Consider the following 16,810-nt stretch of genomic DNA (forward strand, 5'->3'; position numbering starts at 1 on the left):
TAGAGCCTCTAGTCCTGCTCATCATACCTTATCCAACCTATTAGTTCCACCACCCACACATGCAATGACATCTCCTGGTTTCAATGATGTTTCTAGAGACAATATCTCTCTCTTCATCACTCAATACCTAGGTTTACCTCCACTGTATTCACATCCTACCTTACCTTTGTCTGTACATTATACCTTGATGCTATTTTATTGCCCCCAGAAACATCCTTTTACTCTCTGTTCCAGACGTTCTAAACGACCAATTCTTATTGCTTTTAGCCGCACCATTATTCTACTCCAACTCTGTTCCTCTGGCGATGTAGAGGTGAATCCAGGCCCTGCAGTGCCTAGCTCCACTCCTATTCCCCAGGCGCTCTCTTTTGACGACTTCTGTAACCGTAATAGCCTTCGTTTCATGCATGTTAACATTAGAAGCCTCCTCCCTAAGTTTGTTCTATTCACTGCTTTAGCACACTCTGCCAACCCAGATGTTCTAGCTGTGTCTGAATCCTGGCTTAGGAAGACCACCAAAAATTCAGACATTTTAATTCCAAACTACAACATTTTCAGACAAGATAGAACTGCCAAAGGGGGCGGTGTTGCAATCTACTGCAAAGATAGCCTGCAGAGTTCTGTCCTACTATCCAGGTCTGTACCCAAACAATTTGAACTTTTAAAAATCCACCTCTCTAAAAACAAGTCTCTCACCGTTGCCGCCTGCTATAGACCACCCTCTGCCCCCAGCTGTGCTCTGGACACCATATGTGAACTGATTGCCCCCCATCTATCTTCAGAGCTTGTGCTGCTAGGCGACCTAAACTGGAACATGCTTAACACCCCAGCCATCCTACAATCTAAACTTGATGCCCTCAACCTCACACAAATTATCAATGAACCTACCAGGCCTTAAACACGGGCACCTTAAACACAGGCACCCTCATAGATATCATCCTAACCAACTTGCCCTCTAAATACACCTCTGCTGTTTTCAACCAAGATCTCAGCGATCACTGCCTCATTGCCTGCATCCGTAATGGGTCAGCGGTCAAACGACCTCCACTCATCACTGTAAAACGCTCCCTGAAACACTTCAGCGAGCAGGCCTTTCTAATCGACCTGGCCGGGGTATCCTGGAAGGATATTGATCTCATCCCGTCAGTAGAGGATGCCTGGATATTTTTTTAAAATGCCTTCCTAACCATCTTAAATAAACATGCCCCATTCAAGACATTTAGAACCAGGAACAGATATAGCCCTTGGTTCTCCCCAGACCTGACTGCCCTTAACCAACACAAAAACATCCTATGGCGTTCTGCATTAGCATCGAACAGCCCCCGTGATATGCAGCTGTTCAGGGAAGCTAGAAACCATAATACACAGGCAGTTAGAAAAGCCAAGGCTAGCTTTTTCAAGCAGAAATTTGCTTCCTGCAACACTAACTCAAAAAAGTTCTGGGACACTGTAAAGTCCATGGAGAATAAGAACACCTCCTCCCAGCTGCCCACTACACTGAAGATAGGAAACACTGTCACCACTGATAAATCCACCATAATTGAGAATTTCAATAAGCATTTTTCTACGGCTGGCCATGCTTTCCACCTGGCTACTCCTACCCCGGTCAACAGCACTGCACCCCCCACAACAACTCGCCCAAGCCTTCCCCATTTCTCCTTCTCCCAAATCTGCTCAGCTGATGTTCTGAATGAGCTGCAAAATCTGGACCCCTACAAATCAGCCAGGCTAGACAATCTGGACCCTTTCTTTCTAAAATTATCTGCCAAAATTGTTGCCACCCCTATTACTAGCCTGTTCAACCTCTCTTTCGTGTCGTCTGAGATTCCCAAAGATTGGAAAGCAGCTGCGGTCATCCCCCTCTTCAAAGGGGGACACACTCTTGACCCAAACTGCTACAGACCTATATCTATCCTACCATGCCTTTCTAAGGTCTTCGAAAGCCAAGTCAACAAACAGATTACCGACCATTTCCAATCTCACCATACCTTCTCTGCTATGCAATCTGGTTTCAGAGCTGGTCATGAGTGCACATCAGCCACGCTCAAGGTCCTAAATGATATCTTAACCGCCATCGATAAGAAACATTACTGTGCAGCCGTATTCATTGATCTGGCCAAGGCTTTCGACTCTGTCAATCACCACATCCTCATCGGCAGACTCGACAGCCTTGGTTTCTCAAATGATTGCCTCGCCTGGTTCACCAACTACTTCTCTGATAGAGTTCAGTGTGTCAAATCGGAGGGTCTGCTGTCCGGATCTCTGGCAGTCTCTATGGGGGTGCCACAGGGTTCAATTCTTGGACCGACTCTCTTCTCTGTATACATCAATGAGGTCGCTCTTGCTGCTGGTGAGTCTCTGATCCACCTCTACGCAGACGACACCATTCTGTATACTTCTGGCCCTTTTTTGGACACTGTGTTAACAACCCTCCAGGCAAGCTTCAATGCCATACAACTCTCCTTCCGTGGCCTCCAATTGCTCTTAAATACAAGTAAAACTAAATGCATGCTCTTCAACCGATCGCTACCTGTACCTACCCGCCTGTCCAACATTACTACTCTGGACGGCTCTGACTTAGAATACGTGGACAACTACAAATACTTAGGTGTCTGGTTAGACTGTAAACTCTCCTTCCAGACCCATATCAAACATATCCAATCCAAAGTTAAATCTAGAATTGGCTTCCTATTTCGCAACAAAGCATCCTTCACTCATGCTGCCAAACATACCCTTGTAAAACTGACCATCCTACCTATCCTCGACTTTGGCGATGTCATTTACAAAATAGCCTCCAATACCCTACTCAACAAATTGGATGCAGTCTATCACAGTGCAATCCGTTTTGTCACCAAAGCCCCATATACTACCCACCATTGCGACCTGTACGCTCTCGTTGGCTGGCCCTCGCTTCGTACTCGTCGCCAAACCCACTGGCTCCATGTCATCTACAAGACCCTGCTAGGTAAAGTCCCCCCTTATCTCAGCTCGCTGGTCACCATTGCATCTCCCACCTGTAGCACACGCTCCAGCAGGTATATCTCTCTGGTCACCCCCAAAACCAATTATTTCTTTGGCCGCCTCTCCTTCCAGTTCTCTGCTGCCAATGACTGGAACGAACTACAAAAATCTCTGAAACTGGAAACACTTATCTCCCTCACTAGCTTTAAGCACCAACTGTCAGAGCAGCTCACAGATTACTGCACCTGTACATAGGCCACCTATAATTTAGCCCAAACAACTACCTCTTTCCCTACTGTATTTTATTTATTTATTTATTTTGCTCCTTTGCACCCCATTATTTTTATTTCTACTTTGCACATTCTCCCATTGCAAATCTACCATTCCAGTGTTTTACTTGCTATATTGTATTTACTTTGCCACCATGGCCTTTTTACCTTTACCTCCCTTATCTCACCTCATTTGCTCACATCGTATATAGACTTGTTTATACTGTATTATTGACTGTATGTTTGTTTTACTCCATGTGTAACTCTGTGTCGTTGTATGTGTCGAACTGCTTTGCTTTATCTTGGCCAGGTCGCAATTGTAAATGAGAACTTGTTCTCAACTTGCCTACCTGGTTAAATAAAGGTGAAATAAATAAATAAATATACTGTATATATATATATACATATATAACTGACACAAATATATACAGTGCCAGTCAAACGTTTAGTCACACCTACTCATTCCAGGGTTTTTCTTGGTATGTTTCTCTATTTTCAAAACTATGAAATAACACATATGGAATCATGTAGTAACCAAAAAAGATTTTCGATTTTTCAAAGTAGCCACCCTTTGCCTTGTTGACAGCTTTGCACACTTTGGCATTCTCTCAACCAGCTTCATGAGGTAGTCACCTGGAATGCATTTCAATTAACAGGTGTGCCTTGTTAAAAGTTAAATTGTGGAATTTATTTCCTTCTAAATGCGTTTGAGCCAATAATTTGTGTTGTGACAAGGTAGGGGTGGTATACAGAAGATAGCCCTATTTTGTAAAATACCAAGTCCATGTTATGGCAAGAACAGCTCAAATAAGCAAAAGAGAAATGACAGTCCATCACTACTTTAAGACATGAAGCTCAGTCAACAGGGAAAATGTAAATTTCTTCAAGTGCAGTCGCAAAAACCATCAAGGGCTATGATGAAACTCTCTCTTGAGGATCGCCACAGGAAAGGAAGCCCCAGAGTTACCTATGCTGCAGATAATAAGTTCATTAGAGTTAACTGCACCTCAGATTGCAGCCCAAATAAATGCCTCACAGAGTTCAAGTAACAGACACATCCCAACATCAACTGTTCAGTTAATCAGGCCTTCGTGGTCGAATTGCTGCAAAGAAACCACTACTAAAGGACACCAATAATAAGAAGAGACTTGCTTGGGCCAAGAAACACGAGCAATGAACATTAGACCGGTGGAAATCTGTCCTTTGGTCTGATGAGTACAAATGTGAGATTTTTGATTCCAACCGCCGTGTCTTTGTGAGACGCAGAGTAGGTGAATGGAAGATTTCTGGATGTGTGGTTCCCACCGTGATGCATGGAGGTGGTGGTGTGGGGGTGCTTTGCTTGTGACACTGTTGGTGATTTATTTAGAATTCAAGGCACACTTAACCACCATAGCTACCACAGCATTCTGCAGCGATACACCATCCCATCTGGTTTGCACTTAGTGAGACTATTTTTGTTTTTTAACAGAACAATGACCCAACACACCTCCAGGCTGTGTAAGGGCTATTTGACCAAGAAGGAGAGTGATGTAGTGCTACATCAGGTGACCTGGCCTCCACAATCCCCCGACCTCAACCCAATTGAGATGGTTTGGGATGAGTTGGACTGCAGAGTGAAGGAAAAGCAGCCAACAAGTGCTCAGCATATGTGGGAACTCCTTCAAGACTGTTGAAAAAGCATTCATAATGAAGCTGGTTGAGAGAATGCCAAGAGTGTCTAAAGCTAAAGTCTAAAGTCATCAAGGTGGCTACTTTGAAGAATCTCAAATATATTTTGATTTGTTTAACACTTTTTTGCTTACTACATGATTCCAAGTGTGTTATTTCATAGTTTTTATGTCTACAATGTAGAAAATAGTAAAAATAAAGAAAAACCCTTGAATGAGTAGGTGTGTCCAAACTTTTTTTTACTGGTACTGTATAGGTATATAAAAAAGGAACTCATTCCCGACTTTCAACTTACTCTTGAAAGTTTTGATAGTAGAGCGCACAAGGTATAGGGCTTTTCTCAATGCTGTAGAATGTAGAGAAAAATGGGCAGTTCAAGAGGGTGCCACGAAGTTGATGTCAAAACGTTGTTTCCTGTGCCTTATGTCATTATAAATTACATAGAATAAATCATTAGATTGTTTTCTACAATATTATAACCTTAATATATGTGTACTTGACAGTGTTGATAAAATAAGAATGTTAATTTGCTGTGACTGTTGCTAGTTTAGACTGTGCTGCTCTTGGATGTATCTCTTCCATATTTGGCGTTGTGAGGTGGTACAACTTTGAGGCGTTTCCACTGGTTGGACCAATCAAAATCAACTTGATACCATCGTCATTTTCACCTCCAGATCCTTGGCTTTCATTGCCTACAACCGCGATGAATCTACGTTGAGAAGTCTGTTTCTATGGCGATCTAAAGGGAAAGACTGGAACAGGTTATCTTCGCATAGAGTAGATATTGAAATGGAGTATTTTAGCTTTGTAAATTAATATATATTTAGTCCCTATTTAGTTTTGTATTCAGCGAATTTCATTTACAAAAAAAAATTGCTCACGAACCTGCAGCCACTAGTTAGCTTGTCAGTTGATGTTCGAAAGTAACGCAGTTCTGCTGCGGAGCAGCGCCACAGAGTTCTATTGAGCAGTGACCACTTTTTGATCATGCCTGTGATGACATTCCATTCACTCCAAACATACTAGATTCTGAGAGTAAATCGTTGATTACTTTTTAACCTGTCTACGATACTGGTTCCCAATTGGGGATCAACCCTCCCACGTTCAGCTGAAACGGTGGCGCATGGAACGCAAAAATATTCTTAAAAATATTTAACCTCCACACATTAACAAGTCCAATAGCTCAAATGAAAGATAAACACCTTGTTCATCTAGCCAGCAAGTCAGATTTCTAAAATGTTTTACGGCGAAAACATAGCACATATATATGTAAAACCACCACCAGACACAGCTCATTTCAATAGCCAAAACATGCAATCAACAAACGCAGGATTAAAAAATAAATCGCTCACTAACCTTTTGAAAATCTTCATCAGATGACAGTAATATGACATATTACACAGTACATATTTTTTTTTTTCAATAATATGCCATTTATATCCATAAATGTCCATTTACAGTGAGTTCACCTTCAGAAATTACTCAAAAATGCCCGCAGGAAATCTATGTAGCGCGGCAAGATAACGTAAATAGACATCATAAACTTTGACTAAATATACATGTTCTACATATAGTTAGAAAGATACACTGCTTCTTTATGCAACCGCTGTGTTAGATTTATTTTTAACGTTACAGAAATCGCACACTATTCCATATGCTGAGACAGCGCTCAGTTCCAAGCTACATTTCCACGTAATGTTGGAGTCAACAGAAACACAGATTTAAGCATAAATATTCCCTTACCTTCGATGGTCTTCGTTCAGAATGTTCTGGAAGGCTTCATACTTACCCAATACATCGTTTGGTTTCAAGTCTTGCGTCTTTGTATTAGCTACTGCTAATAACATCAGCTGAAATGCACCCAAAACGTCCTCTGGTCCGGATAAGTTGCGCATCAAAACTTCAAAATTACACATTATATGTCGACTAAACAGGTCAAACTAAGTGCAGAAGCAAGCTTTATGATGTTTTAGACATGCAAAACAAACTTCAATTCAATCGGCCATCGTCTGCCCTTCTCTTGAGTGCTGGAAACAAAGGAATGGCTGGGACCAATTCGCAGCCTATTCTCTCGTGGCACGCACTAATTTCACTCCCATAGGGTCAATTCTCGCGGGATTTGAACGATTTGAAGCTCTAATGAAAGAGGACATCTAGCGGAAGAGATAGAAAGTGTCATAACTCGAATCATAGCTCGTTGGGAAGGGTGGGGGCCATGACGTCAAAGTTGCTCCAACTTTCATGGCCACAAAAACTATTATTTGCATATATTAGCAATTTTTGACAGATTTTTTTTCCAGTTTACTAGGGGTACCCAATCTCTCCAAAGGGGGCGTATGTCTGCCATATCCTTAACAGGTTTTAAGCATATATTGTAGAGACATGGGGTTTAAACTATTGTTTTCCTGATTGAATTTTCATTAAACCTCGTTTGAATGAATCATTTTCTGTTTGATCAGCCGACAAGGTGAAATTTCTAAATCGAGTAGTGCATCATCAGTTTTCCTCTTGTCCTGTCAGTCATTTCATACCTTACAGAGCTATTTATGACTTGTCAGAAATGTCCAGATCAACTAGCCTATGTCAGTTAACGTTGTTTATCTAGGTTTTTTAGCCCATAGATTTTGTTGTAATGTTTGAGTCACACGAATACACATTAGACATGGCAAAATGTATATTATTGCAAGAAAATGAGCTTTAAACCTGCTAAATGTTCTCTCCACCAACAAGAGGGGTGTGAACAGTTTATGTCATGATCAGTGCTTGTGCCCATAGAAATCGGCGTGGCTTGCGAGCGTGTAGTGTGGATGTTCCCCAATGCTGTAAGGGGGGCCTGAGTAAAAAAGTTTGGGAACCCCAGTATTAAAGCTTAATTTCCAATAGCTGTGCCTTTGTCTTGGACAGTCCCATTCCCCATCACATAGACATGCAGTCTCAGTAAAAAGTAGAAGCCTCGCTGGACAAAGGGTTGAGGGAGCTGTTCAGGGCTGTAGTTTACGTAGACAGCAGCACTAATGTTCTTGCCGTATTCTCAAGAGGCACTAGAGAAGGATGGAGGACAGCGAGAGGAGTTCGAGTGAGAGCACACACCTCTCACCCCCATTCATAAAACATCAGCAGAGAAGGACTTCTGAAGGTCAGAACAGAACTGCTCATGCTGTCATCAGACTAAAGGTTCACTGTGATGGTAGAATTCATCTTCTATGTGCTTATTAACGTTAACCTCCTCAATCTCCTGGTGATGTCATGCTCCATTTTACAGCCTCACTGAATGCTCTCTCAGATCCAGACTCTTGTGTGTGTGAATTTGAGATGGAAACCATGTTTATTTTTTAAGGCCAACATAATGCCCTGAGAAACGGTTAAAAGTGTACCGAATTTGTGTCGTCTGAGCTCATCTCTGAATTGGGATTAAAGTGCTCATTCTGGTCAATTTAGATTGGGGCGTAAGCTCTCTATATCCATGAGATCAAAGCAACTCCAGCCTGGATTTTCCGCAGCCAGGTATAGGAGTGTGTAGGAGTAGGAGTGTGTATGGGTGTGTAGGTGTGTAAGAGTGTGTACAGGCTGCAGCGTACATAAACGCTCCGGACTGGAATGTGGCCGGGGGGGATCAGTCAGACAGGAGAAAGGGCTTTGGGGTCAATGACATTCTGACCGAGGGATCTAGGAGGGCTTATTGGGTTTTGTCTTCTGAAAAACATAGTTTGACTTTTCTGTTCAGTTGGTGGACGGCAAATAAAATACATGGTTGTGATATCAGATACTTGTGTTGTGGAAGGCTTATGATTGATCACGATGTGTACTGTTCAGAACATTAGGGTTGTTATGCTGTGTGTGTGTGTGTGTGTGTGTGTGTGTGTGTGTGTGTGTGTGTGTGTGTGTGCGTGTGTTCGTCCGTGCGTGCGTGTGTTCGTCCGTGTGCGCGTGGCTGTCAGAGTGCAGTACATTCTTTCATGTCTCTGTGTGGCACAACCTGTGATGAGTTGCTTGGAAAGTTTAGACCCCTCTTTCATCCCATTTCAGTAGCCATTTTGTCTCGGTGTGCATATGTATGTGTTCTACACGCCAGAGTTGTTGGCTCAGTTGATAGTCATGAGTGTAGCCAGTGTGTCTGTTGGTGGCTATATGTAAATGCTGTGCTTTGTTTTGTGTGGTTAAAGGTGGTTGTCGTATATCTCTGGATGGTAAGCTATACACTGTAGGGACCATGTCGTGCAGCCAGATGTGGGAGAGAGAGAAGAGAGAGGCTATTCTCTCCTGATGATAGGCAACACTAAACAACAGGAGTCTGATTGGAAGCCATCTCAATACAGAAGCCTTTCATGGTAGGATGCAGGAATCGATGGCCCTGATACTGTGTAGCTATTGAGAGCAGATGTGGGTATTTCATGGATCATTTGCTCCTTTCAGAGAATACGTTGGTTTGTGTTGATAACAGTCAGTTGAGAATGAGATTAATTGATTAGCTCATTTGGGTGTCCCGTTTTGAACACAAAGCCCACGGTGTGTATAAATTGCAGCAGGGCAGAAGTAAAAGAATGGGAGCTTTTCCAGACTGGTGAGTTGAGCTGAATAGGTGGCCAGGCCTCAGTGACTACCGTGGTAAAGTGTCTTAATCCTTTTCCCAGTGCAGCAGAGAGAGAGAAATCCCTGTGTGATTGACACAAAGCTATCACAGGCAGCCCTCTCCATATCACCTCTCAGACAGAGACTACCATAGCTACAGCCTCTGCTCCAGCCAGCCTCAGCCCAGGGTTTAGCAGCTCCACTAGCCCCTAAAGCCTACCTGACTATCCTTCTCCAGGGGACCAGAGTTGTTTCACTCTCAGACATCTAACTTCCTGAAGTTTCCCCTTATGACCAGCTGTCAGAGTAGAGACAAGGCTGAGTGGATTCTCTACTCTACCACTGATATCTCACCAGTTAAGAGTGTTAGCTAATGAATGTTCCCTTCGTCCCCTGGAAGAGGGCTGGTGCAGGGCTTAACGCAGCCAGCCTGTCCTTCCTCTCCTCCACCATCTGAGATGTAAGATTGAAACTTGGAGATAAGAGGGAGTCCCCTGGGTGTCATGACAACTAAGCTATATGGAAAGAAAAGTGAAACTTAACTGTGTTGCCGCGGTAATAGCCATCCATTCATGTGCTCCCTGGTTCTTTATGTGGTATCAGAGGTTGATTGGGGCTGTTTGGAGATCAGGTGTGTGAGACGGTTACAGTGTTGCTCTGGACCAGAGGTGTCTGTGCTAAAGACAGGAGCAGAAGAGGGGAGCTGATCTCTGTGTGTCTGCTGTCTGGCACAGACCTGGGCTGCTTTTACTGCTGAACAGATTTACTACCAGACTGCATTTACAGGGATACAGCCCTTATCTCCATCTCTCGCTCCCTCCTTCACTCCTTCTTGCTCTCTCTCTCTCTCTCTCTCTCTCTCATGCTCTCTCTCTCTCTCTTCCTCTGTTGCAACAGAATGCGTGATCTATAATTAATGAGAGCAAATAGATAGTGAAGCGTTCACATCTCGCTAGACATCTGCCTTTGAAATGATCATCACTCTCCAAGCTTCCGAAAGAAACATATTTATGTCACTTGCAGAATATGTTTAATGATTCCATCAAATTATCACTTCAGAATTAAAATGACTGAGTATGTAAAATCATCTTGCCTCGATTTTGTCACTGTTCAAAACAAAGAAATCTTACCGTGTAGGCATAAACATGCATAATTATGTTGGCAGTAGGCATGGTACAGTGATAACGTGTACATTCTGGCAGACGATAGGTATTGGCTCCTGCACGCTGTATCTACAACTCCATGCTCATTTCAGGTGTTCTACTTTCTCCTCGTTGCTAATCTGCAGTCAGGAAGTCACTCAGCACTTTTTGATTGGACAAGATAAACAATCCTCCTGATCTGAAACAGTAATGACCTGCCAGTCTCACTGATCTTCAGCCCTCATCTAAAATGGGTCAAATATGAATAACACTGTGCAAATGTAACATCTCCCTAATGTTCTTCCTGTACATCCATTGGGGCTCTGTAAGATAGTAGGCTAGATCCCAGGCAGTTTTATCAACGTGCGCACAGCCCTCGGTAGTCTGACGGAATCAGGAGCAAAATGGTGGTATTTATGTACAGGTGCAGAAAGTGAGCTGGAACTAAGGAATATGGACAATGGCCATTCCATAATACATGTCACAAATACTAGGACATCATATCACATAAACATTCAAAGAATAGCGATATTAGGAAAATACCCTTCTACATAGAAAACCCAAATGATAGAGCATGCAGATGTGACCCAAGGTCACTCTCCAAAGCAGTTCAGGCCAGCGATACAAAGTAACTTTCAACTCTAATAATAAACCATGGCAAATGTTTGACCCGCGTGTGATTCTTATGTAACGGCTGCGATGTATGTTAGAAGGGTTTTAGCAACAGGAAAATGTCTGAAACAGTTCGCGACATAAACAAGCGGCATTTGCAGTCTGTGTTGGCCGTGAAATGAGTGGCCAGCATTGGAGTAGGCGCTCTCCAATGCGCAACTTCACTCACTGTCTGCTTCAGTGTGTTTTCAGTCATTCTTCTCTTTTTGAGTATCAGCCAAAGACTTAAAACAAGTTAAGATGGCTACAACAATGGAGGGGATTGGTTTGCCCTTGGTAGTGAAAGGCTGCCTCTAGGTCTGATGGCTTTCCAGCTGAACTTAGGGATTCAGAGAGAGGCTAGCGTGTAAGAGAGAGGGGATGGAGAGAGAGAGAAGCTAGGTGGGTGGGGGAGTGTTGTTGGTTAATGTTGGGTGAAGGAGAGAGAATGTAGAGAAACAGAATGCTGGAGGCTAATAGTACACCAGATATGAAGTTTCAAAAAATGTACTGTGATACTGTGATGTGTCAACTCACACCAAGGAGATATGATCACAATCCAAGATCACATCACAGTGAACCTATACGGCACCCATGTCTGTCTTTCCCCTTTCTCTCACATGCGGGGACTGTTCATGACCATGTTGGTTATCCTAACTGTTGTACTGTGTTCTCTTCCCTTCCACTGACCTATAGTGTTGTTCTCTTTCAGGTGCTGCTGTCTGGACTGATAGGAGTGGTGTCATGGAAGAGGCCTCTCTCTCTGGTGGTGAGTGATGGTCTAACTCTAACTTCCTGATCTGACCTAACCTTCTCAGGGTGTCACGCCCTGACCTTAGTATTCTTTGTTTTCTTTATTATTTTGGTTAGGTCAGGATGTGACATGGGTGATATATGTGTTTTTGTACTGTCTAGGGGTTTTGTATGTTTATGTGGTTGTTTACTATCTAGGTGTTTTGTATGTCTATGGTTGCCTAGATTGGTTCTCAATCAGAGGCAGCTGTTTATCGTTGTCTCTGATTGGGAACCATATTTAGGCAGCCATATTCCTTGGGTATTTTGTGGGTTATTGTCTATGTATTAGTTGCTTGTGTTATATAGCGGCACATTCGGTTTATTGTTTTGTACGTTTGTTTAGTGTTTCTTCATTAAAGAAGTATGTATTCATCTTACGCTGGGCCTTGGTCTCCTCCATACATCGAATGTGACACAGGGGGGATATTTGCCTCTCTCCAAGCCCTCTCCAGGGCAGCTGGTTTTCAGTGGTGTAAAAAACTTTAAAGTACTACTTAAGTAGTTTTTTGGGGTATCTGTACTTTACTTCACTATTTATATTTTTGTCGACTTTTACTTTTACTCCACTACATTCCTAAAGAAAATAATGTACTTTTTACTCCATACATTTTCCGTGACACCCAAAAGTACTCGTTACATTATGAATGCTTCGCAGGACAGTAAAATGGTCTAATTCACACACTTAAAGAGAAAATCCCTGGTCATCCCTACTGCATCTGATCTGGCGGACTCACTAAACACAAATGCTTTATTTGTAAATTATATCTGAGTGGTGGAGTGTGCCCCTGGCTATCTGTAAATTAAAAAAATGTCTGGTTTGCTTAATATAAGGAGTTTGAAATGATTTATACTTTTACTTTTTATGCTGAAGTATATTTTAGCAATTACATTTACTTTTGATACTTAAGTATATTTAAAACCAAATACTTTTTAAAAACTTTTACTCAAGTATGATTTTACTGGGTGACTTTCACTTTAGTCATTTTCTACTAAGTAATATTTACTTTTACTCAAGTATGACAATTGGGTACTTTTTCCACCACTGCTGGTTTTGGCACCCAGGGTAACAGCATGCGAGGGTGTGACCCTCTACTGTGAGAAGGCCTGGATTTGTGCTAGCTGGGATAAAATACTGTTAAAATAGATCACAACTCCAATGCCTTTGAGAAAGGAGACTCTCATCTCAACCACTGACCTGGAAATGGTCAGACTACACTGAACGTTTCTATCGCTTTTAGTTCTGTAATAGGGACAATCTTTCCACTGTGTCGTCAGTACAGTCGCCCACAGTGTCAGGAATGGGCTGGAATGGTTCAGCAGCACAGAAATGACAGGTATGTTTGTCCTGCAGGCATCTTTACAATGAGTTTTTCTTCCTCCTAAGTAGTTGTTTTTCTCCACGCGTAATGCCAGAGGGTTGTATCATAAACACTACACTGTCTTCAGAAACAGCTATGTTGTAGGTCCTTATAGCAATGATCAAAGGGCCAGTGTCACTCCTACTCAGTCCTCACTATCATCACCATTCTCCTCAGGACATCAGAGAGCAGAGAACGTCTCCCTCTCTCTGTCATGCTCCTCATGTGTATAATTCTCTAATTTGACATTTTTGCTATGTTAGACACAATCGTCATACAATGTTTTCTCAGAGTTGCTCAGCTGTGTAATGAATTTCTCTTTCCAGAAGGCTTATGACAGAAATCACTACCAGAGTCTCTGAGATGAGCCTGAGAGGGGGATCTAATAGCCTGTCATGTTAGACTACAGTCAAACCCGTGTTCAGAGCCTCTGCTCATTGTGGATTTACAGTAGCTCCAAGTCTGGTGGGCAGCCTGTGAATGGGATGTAAAATGTATGCATTCAGTCTGCAATGTGCTGCCAAGCATTGATTTCATACATAATAGCAGCATGGCTTGAGAAAGCTTCCTGAATTTCTGATGTGTCTCTTTCCTTGGTCTGAGTGTGGACGTGTAGGGATCCATTCAGTCAGTGGGCTGTATGTTGGTGGTAGTGGTGCCTGCAGTGTGCTTTAAATAGTCTTAGTGGTGTGGTGTCTGCAGTGTGCTTTAAATAGTCTTAGTGGTGTGGTGCCTGCAGTGTGCTTTAAATAGTCTTAGTGGTGTGTGGTGCCTGCAGTGTGCTTTAAATAGTCTTAGTGGTGTGTGGTGCCTACAGTGTGCTTTAAATAGTCTTAGTGGTGTGTGGTGTCTGCAGTGTGCTTTAAATAGTCTTAGTGGTGTGGTGTCTGCAGTGTGCTTTAAATAGTCTTAGTGGTGTGGTGTCTGCAGTGTGCTTTAAACAGTCTTAGTGGTGTGTGGTGCCTACAGTGTGCTTTAAACAGTCTTAGTGGTGTGGTGTCTGCAGTGTGCTTTAAACAGTCTTAGTGGTGTGGTGCCTGCAGTGTGCTTTAAATAGTCTTAGTGGTGTGATGTCTACAGTGTGCTTTAAATAGTCTTAGTGGTGTGTGGTGTCTACAGTGTGCTTTAAATAGTCTTAGTGGTGTGGTGTCTGCAGTGTGCTTTAAACAGTCTTAGTGGTGTGGTGTCTGCAGTGTGCTTTAAACAGTCTTAGTGGCATGGTGTCTGCAGTGTGCTTTAAATAGTCTTAGTGGTGTGTGGTGTCTACAGTGTGCTTTAAACAGTCTTAGTGGTGTGTGGTGCCTACAGTGTGCTTTAAACAGTCTTAGTGGTGTGGTGTCTGCAGTGTGCTTTAAATAGTCTTAGTGGTGTGTGGTGTCTGCAGTGTGCTTTAAACAGTCTTAGTGGTGTGTGGTGCCTGCAGTGTGCTTTAAACAGTCTTAGTGGTGTGGTGTCTGCAGTGTGCTTTAAATAGTCTTAGTGGTGTGGTGTCTGCAGTGTGCTTTAAACAGTCTTAGTGGTGTGGTGTCTGCAGTGTGCTTTAAATAGTCTTAGTGGTGTGGTGTCTGCAGTGTGCTTTAAACAGTCTTAGTGGTGTGGTGCCTGCAGTGTGCTTTAAATAGTATTAGTGGTGTGTGGTGCCTGCAGTGTGCTTTAAATAGTCTTAGTGGTGTGTGGTGCCTATAGTGTGCTTTAAATAGTCTTAGTGGTGTGTGGTGTCTGCAGTGTGCTTTAAATAGTCTTAGTGGTGTGGTGTCTGCAGTGTGCTTTAAATAGTCTTAGTGGTGTGGTGTCTGCAGTGTGCTTTAAACAGTCTTAGTGGTGTGGTGTCTGCAGTGTGCTTTAAACAGTCTTAGTGGTGTGGTGCCTGCAGTGTGCTTTAAATAGTCTTAGTGGTGTGGTGTCTACAGTGTGCTTTAAATAGTCTTAGTGGTGTGTGGTGTCTACAGTGTGCTTTAAATAGTCTTAGTGGTGTGGTGTCTGCAGTGTGCTTGAAACAGTCTTAGTGGTGTGGTGTCTGCAGTGTGCTTTAAACAGTCTTAGTGGCGTGGTGTCTGCAGTGTGCTTTAAACAGTCTTAGTGGCGTGGTGTCTGCAGTGTGCTTTAAATAGTCTTAGTGGTGTGTGGTGTCTACAGTGTGCTTTAAACAGTCTTAGTGGTGTGTGGTGCCTACAGTGTGCTTTAAACAGTCTTAGTGGTGTGGTGTCTGCAGTGTGCTTTAAATAGTCTTAGTGGTGTGTGGTGTCTGCAGTGTGCTTTAAACAGTCTTAGTGGTGTGTGGTGCCTGCAGTGTGCTTTAAACAGTCTTAGTGGTGTGGTGTCTGCAGTGTGCTTTAAATAGTCTTAGTGGTGTGGTGTCTGCAGTGTGCTTTAAATAGTCTTAGTGGTGTGGTGTCTGCAGTGTGCTTTAAATAGTCTTAGTGGTGTGGTGTCTGCAGTGTGCTTTAAATAGTCTTAGTGGTGTGTGGTGCCTACAGTGTGCTTTAAACAGTCTTAGTGGTGTGTGTGGTGCCTGCAGTGTGCTTTAAATAGTCTTAGTGGTGTGTGGTGCCTGCAGTGTGCTTTAAATAGTCTTAGTGGTGTGTTGTGCCTACAGTGTGCTTTAAATAGTCTTAGTGGTGTGTGGTGCCTACAGTGTGCTTTAAATAGTCTTAGTGGTGTGTGGTGTCTGCAGTGTGCTTTAAATAGTCTTAGTGGTGTGGTGTCTGCAGTGTGCTTCAAACAGTCTTAGTGGTGTGTGGTGTCTGCAGTGTGCTTTAAATAGTCTTAGTGGTGTGTGGTGTCTGCATTGTGCTTTAAATAGTCTTAGTGGTGTGGTGTCTGCAGTGTGCTTTAAATAGTCTTAGTGGTGTGGTGTCTGCAGTGTGCTTTAAATAGTCTTAGTGGTGTGTGGTGCCTACAGTGTGCTTTAAATAGTCTTAGTGGTGTGGTGTCTGCAGTGTGCTTTAAATAGTCTTAGTGGTGTGTGGTGTCTACAGTGTGCTTTAAACAGTCTTAGTGGCGTGGTGTCTGCAGTGTGCTTTAAACAGTCTTAGTGGTGTGTGGTGTCTGCAGTGTGCTTTAAACAGTCTTAGTGGTGTGGTGTCTGCAGTGTGCTTTAAACAGTCTTAGTGTCGTGGTGTCTGCAGTGTGCTTTAAACAGTCTTAGTGGTGTGGTGTCTGCAGTGTGCTTTAAACAGTCTTAGTGGTGTGGTGCCTGCAGTGTGCTTTAAATAGTCTTAGTGGTGTGTGGTGTCTGCAGTGTGCTTGAAATAGTCTTAGTGGTGTGGTGTCTGCAGTGTGCTTTAAATAGTCTTAGTGGTGTGTGGTGTCTGCAGTGTGCTTTAAATAGTCTTAGTGGTGTGTGGTGTCTGCAGTGTGCTTTAAACAGTCTTAGTGGTGTGGTGTCTGCAGT

The 16,810-nt window shown here is 43.0% G+C and overlaps 1 protein-coding gene across 3 annotated transcripts in view; it reads left to right on the forward strand.

The window, feature by feature from the left end:
• Positions 1-16,810, forward strand: part of LOC110506438 (protein FAM189A1) — a 173,998-nt gene that overhangs the window by 65,629 nt on the left and 91,559 nt on the right. For all 3 annotated transcript variants that reach the window (XM_036963964.1, XM_021586042.2, XM_021586041.2), the window contains exon 2: positions 11,976-12,032. In XM_036963964.1, coding sequence (XP_036819859.1) covers positions 11,976-12,032 — 57 coding nt within the window. The remainder of the gene's footprint in view (positions 1-11,975; positions 12,033-16,810) is intronic.

The sequence above is a fragment of the Oncorhynchus mykiss genome, chromosome 26 (assembly GCF_013265735.2).
Source record: "Oncorhynchus mykiss isolate Arlee chromosome 26, USDA_OmykA_1.1, whole genome shotgun sequence".
NCBI classification, from domain to species: Eukaryota; Metazoa; Chordata; class Actinopteri; order Salmoniformes; family Salmonidae; genus Oncorhynchus; species Oncorhynchus mykiss.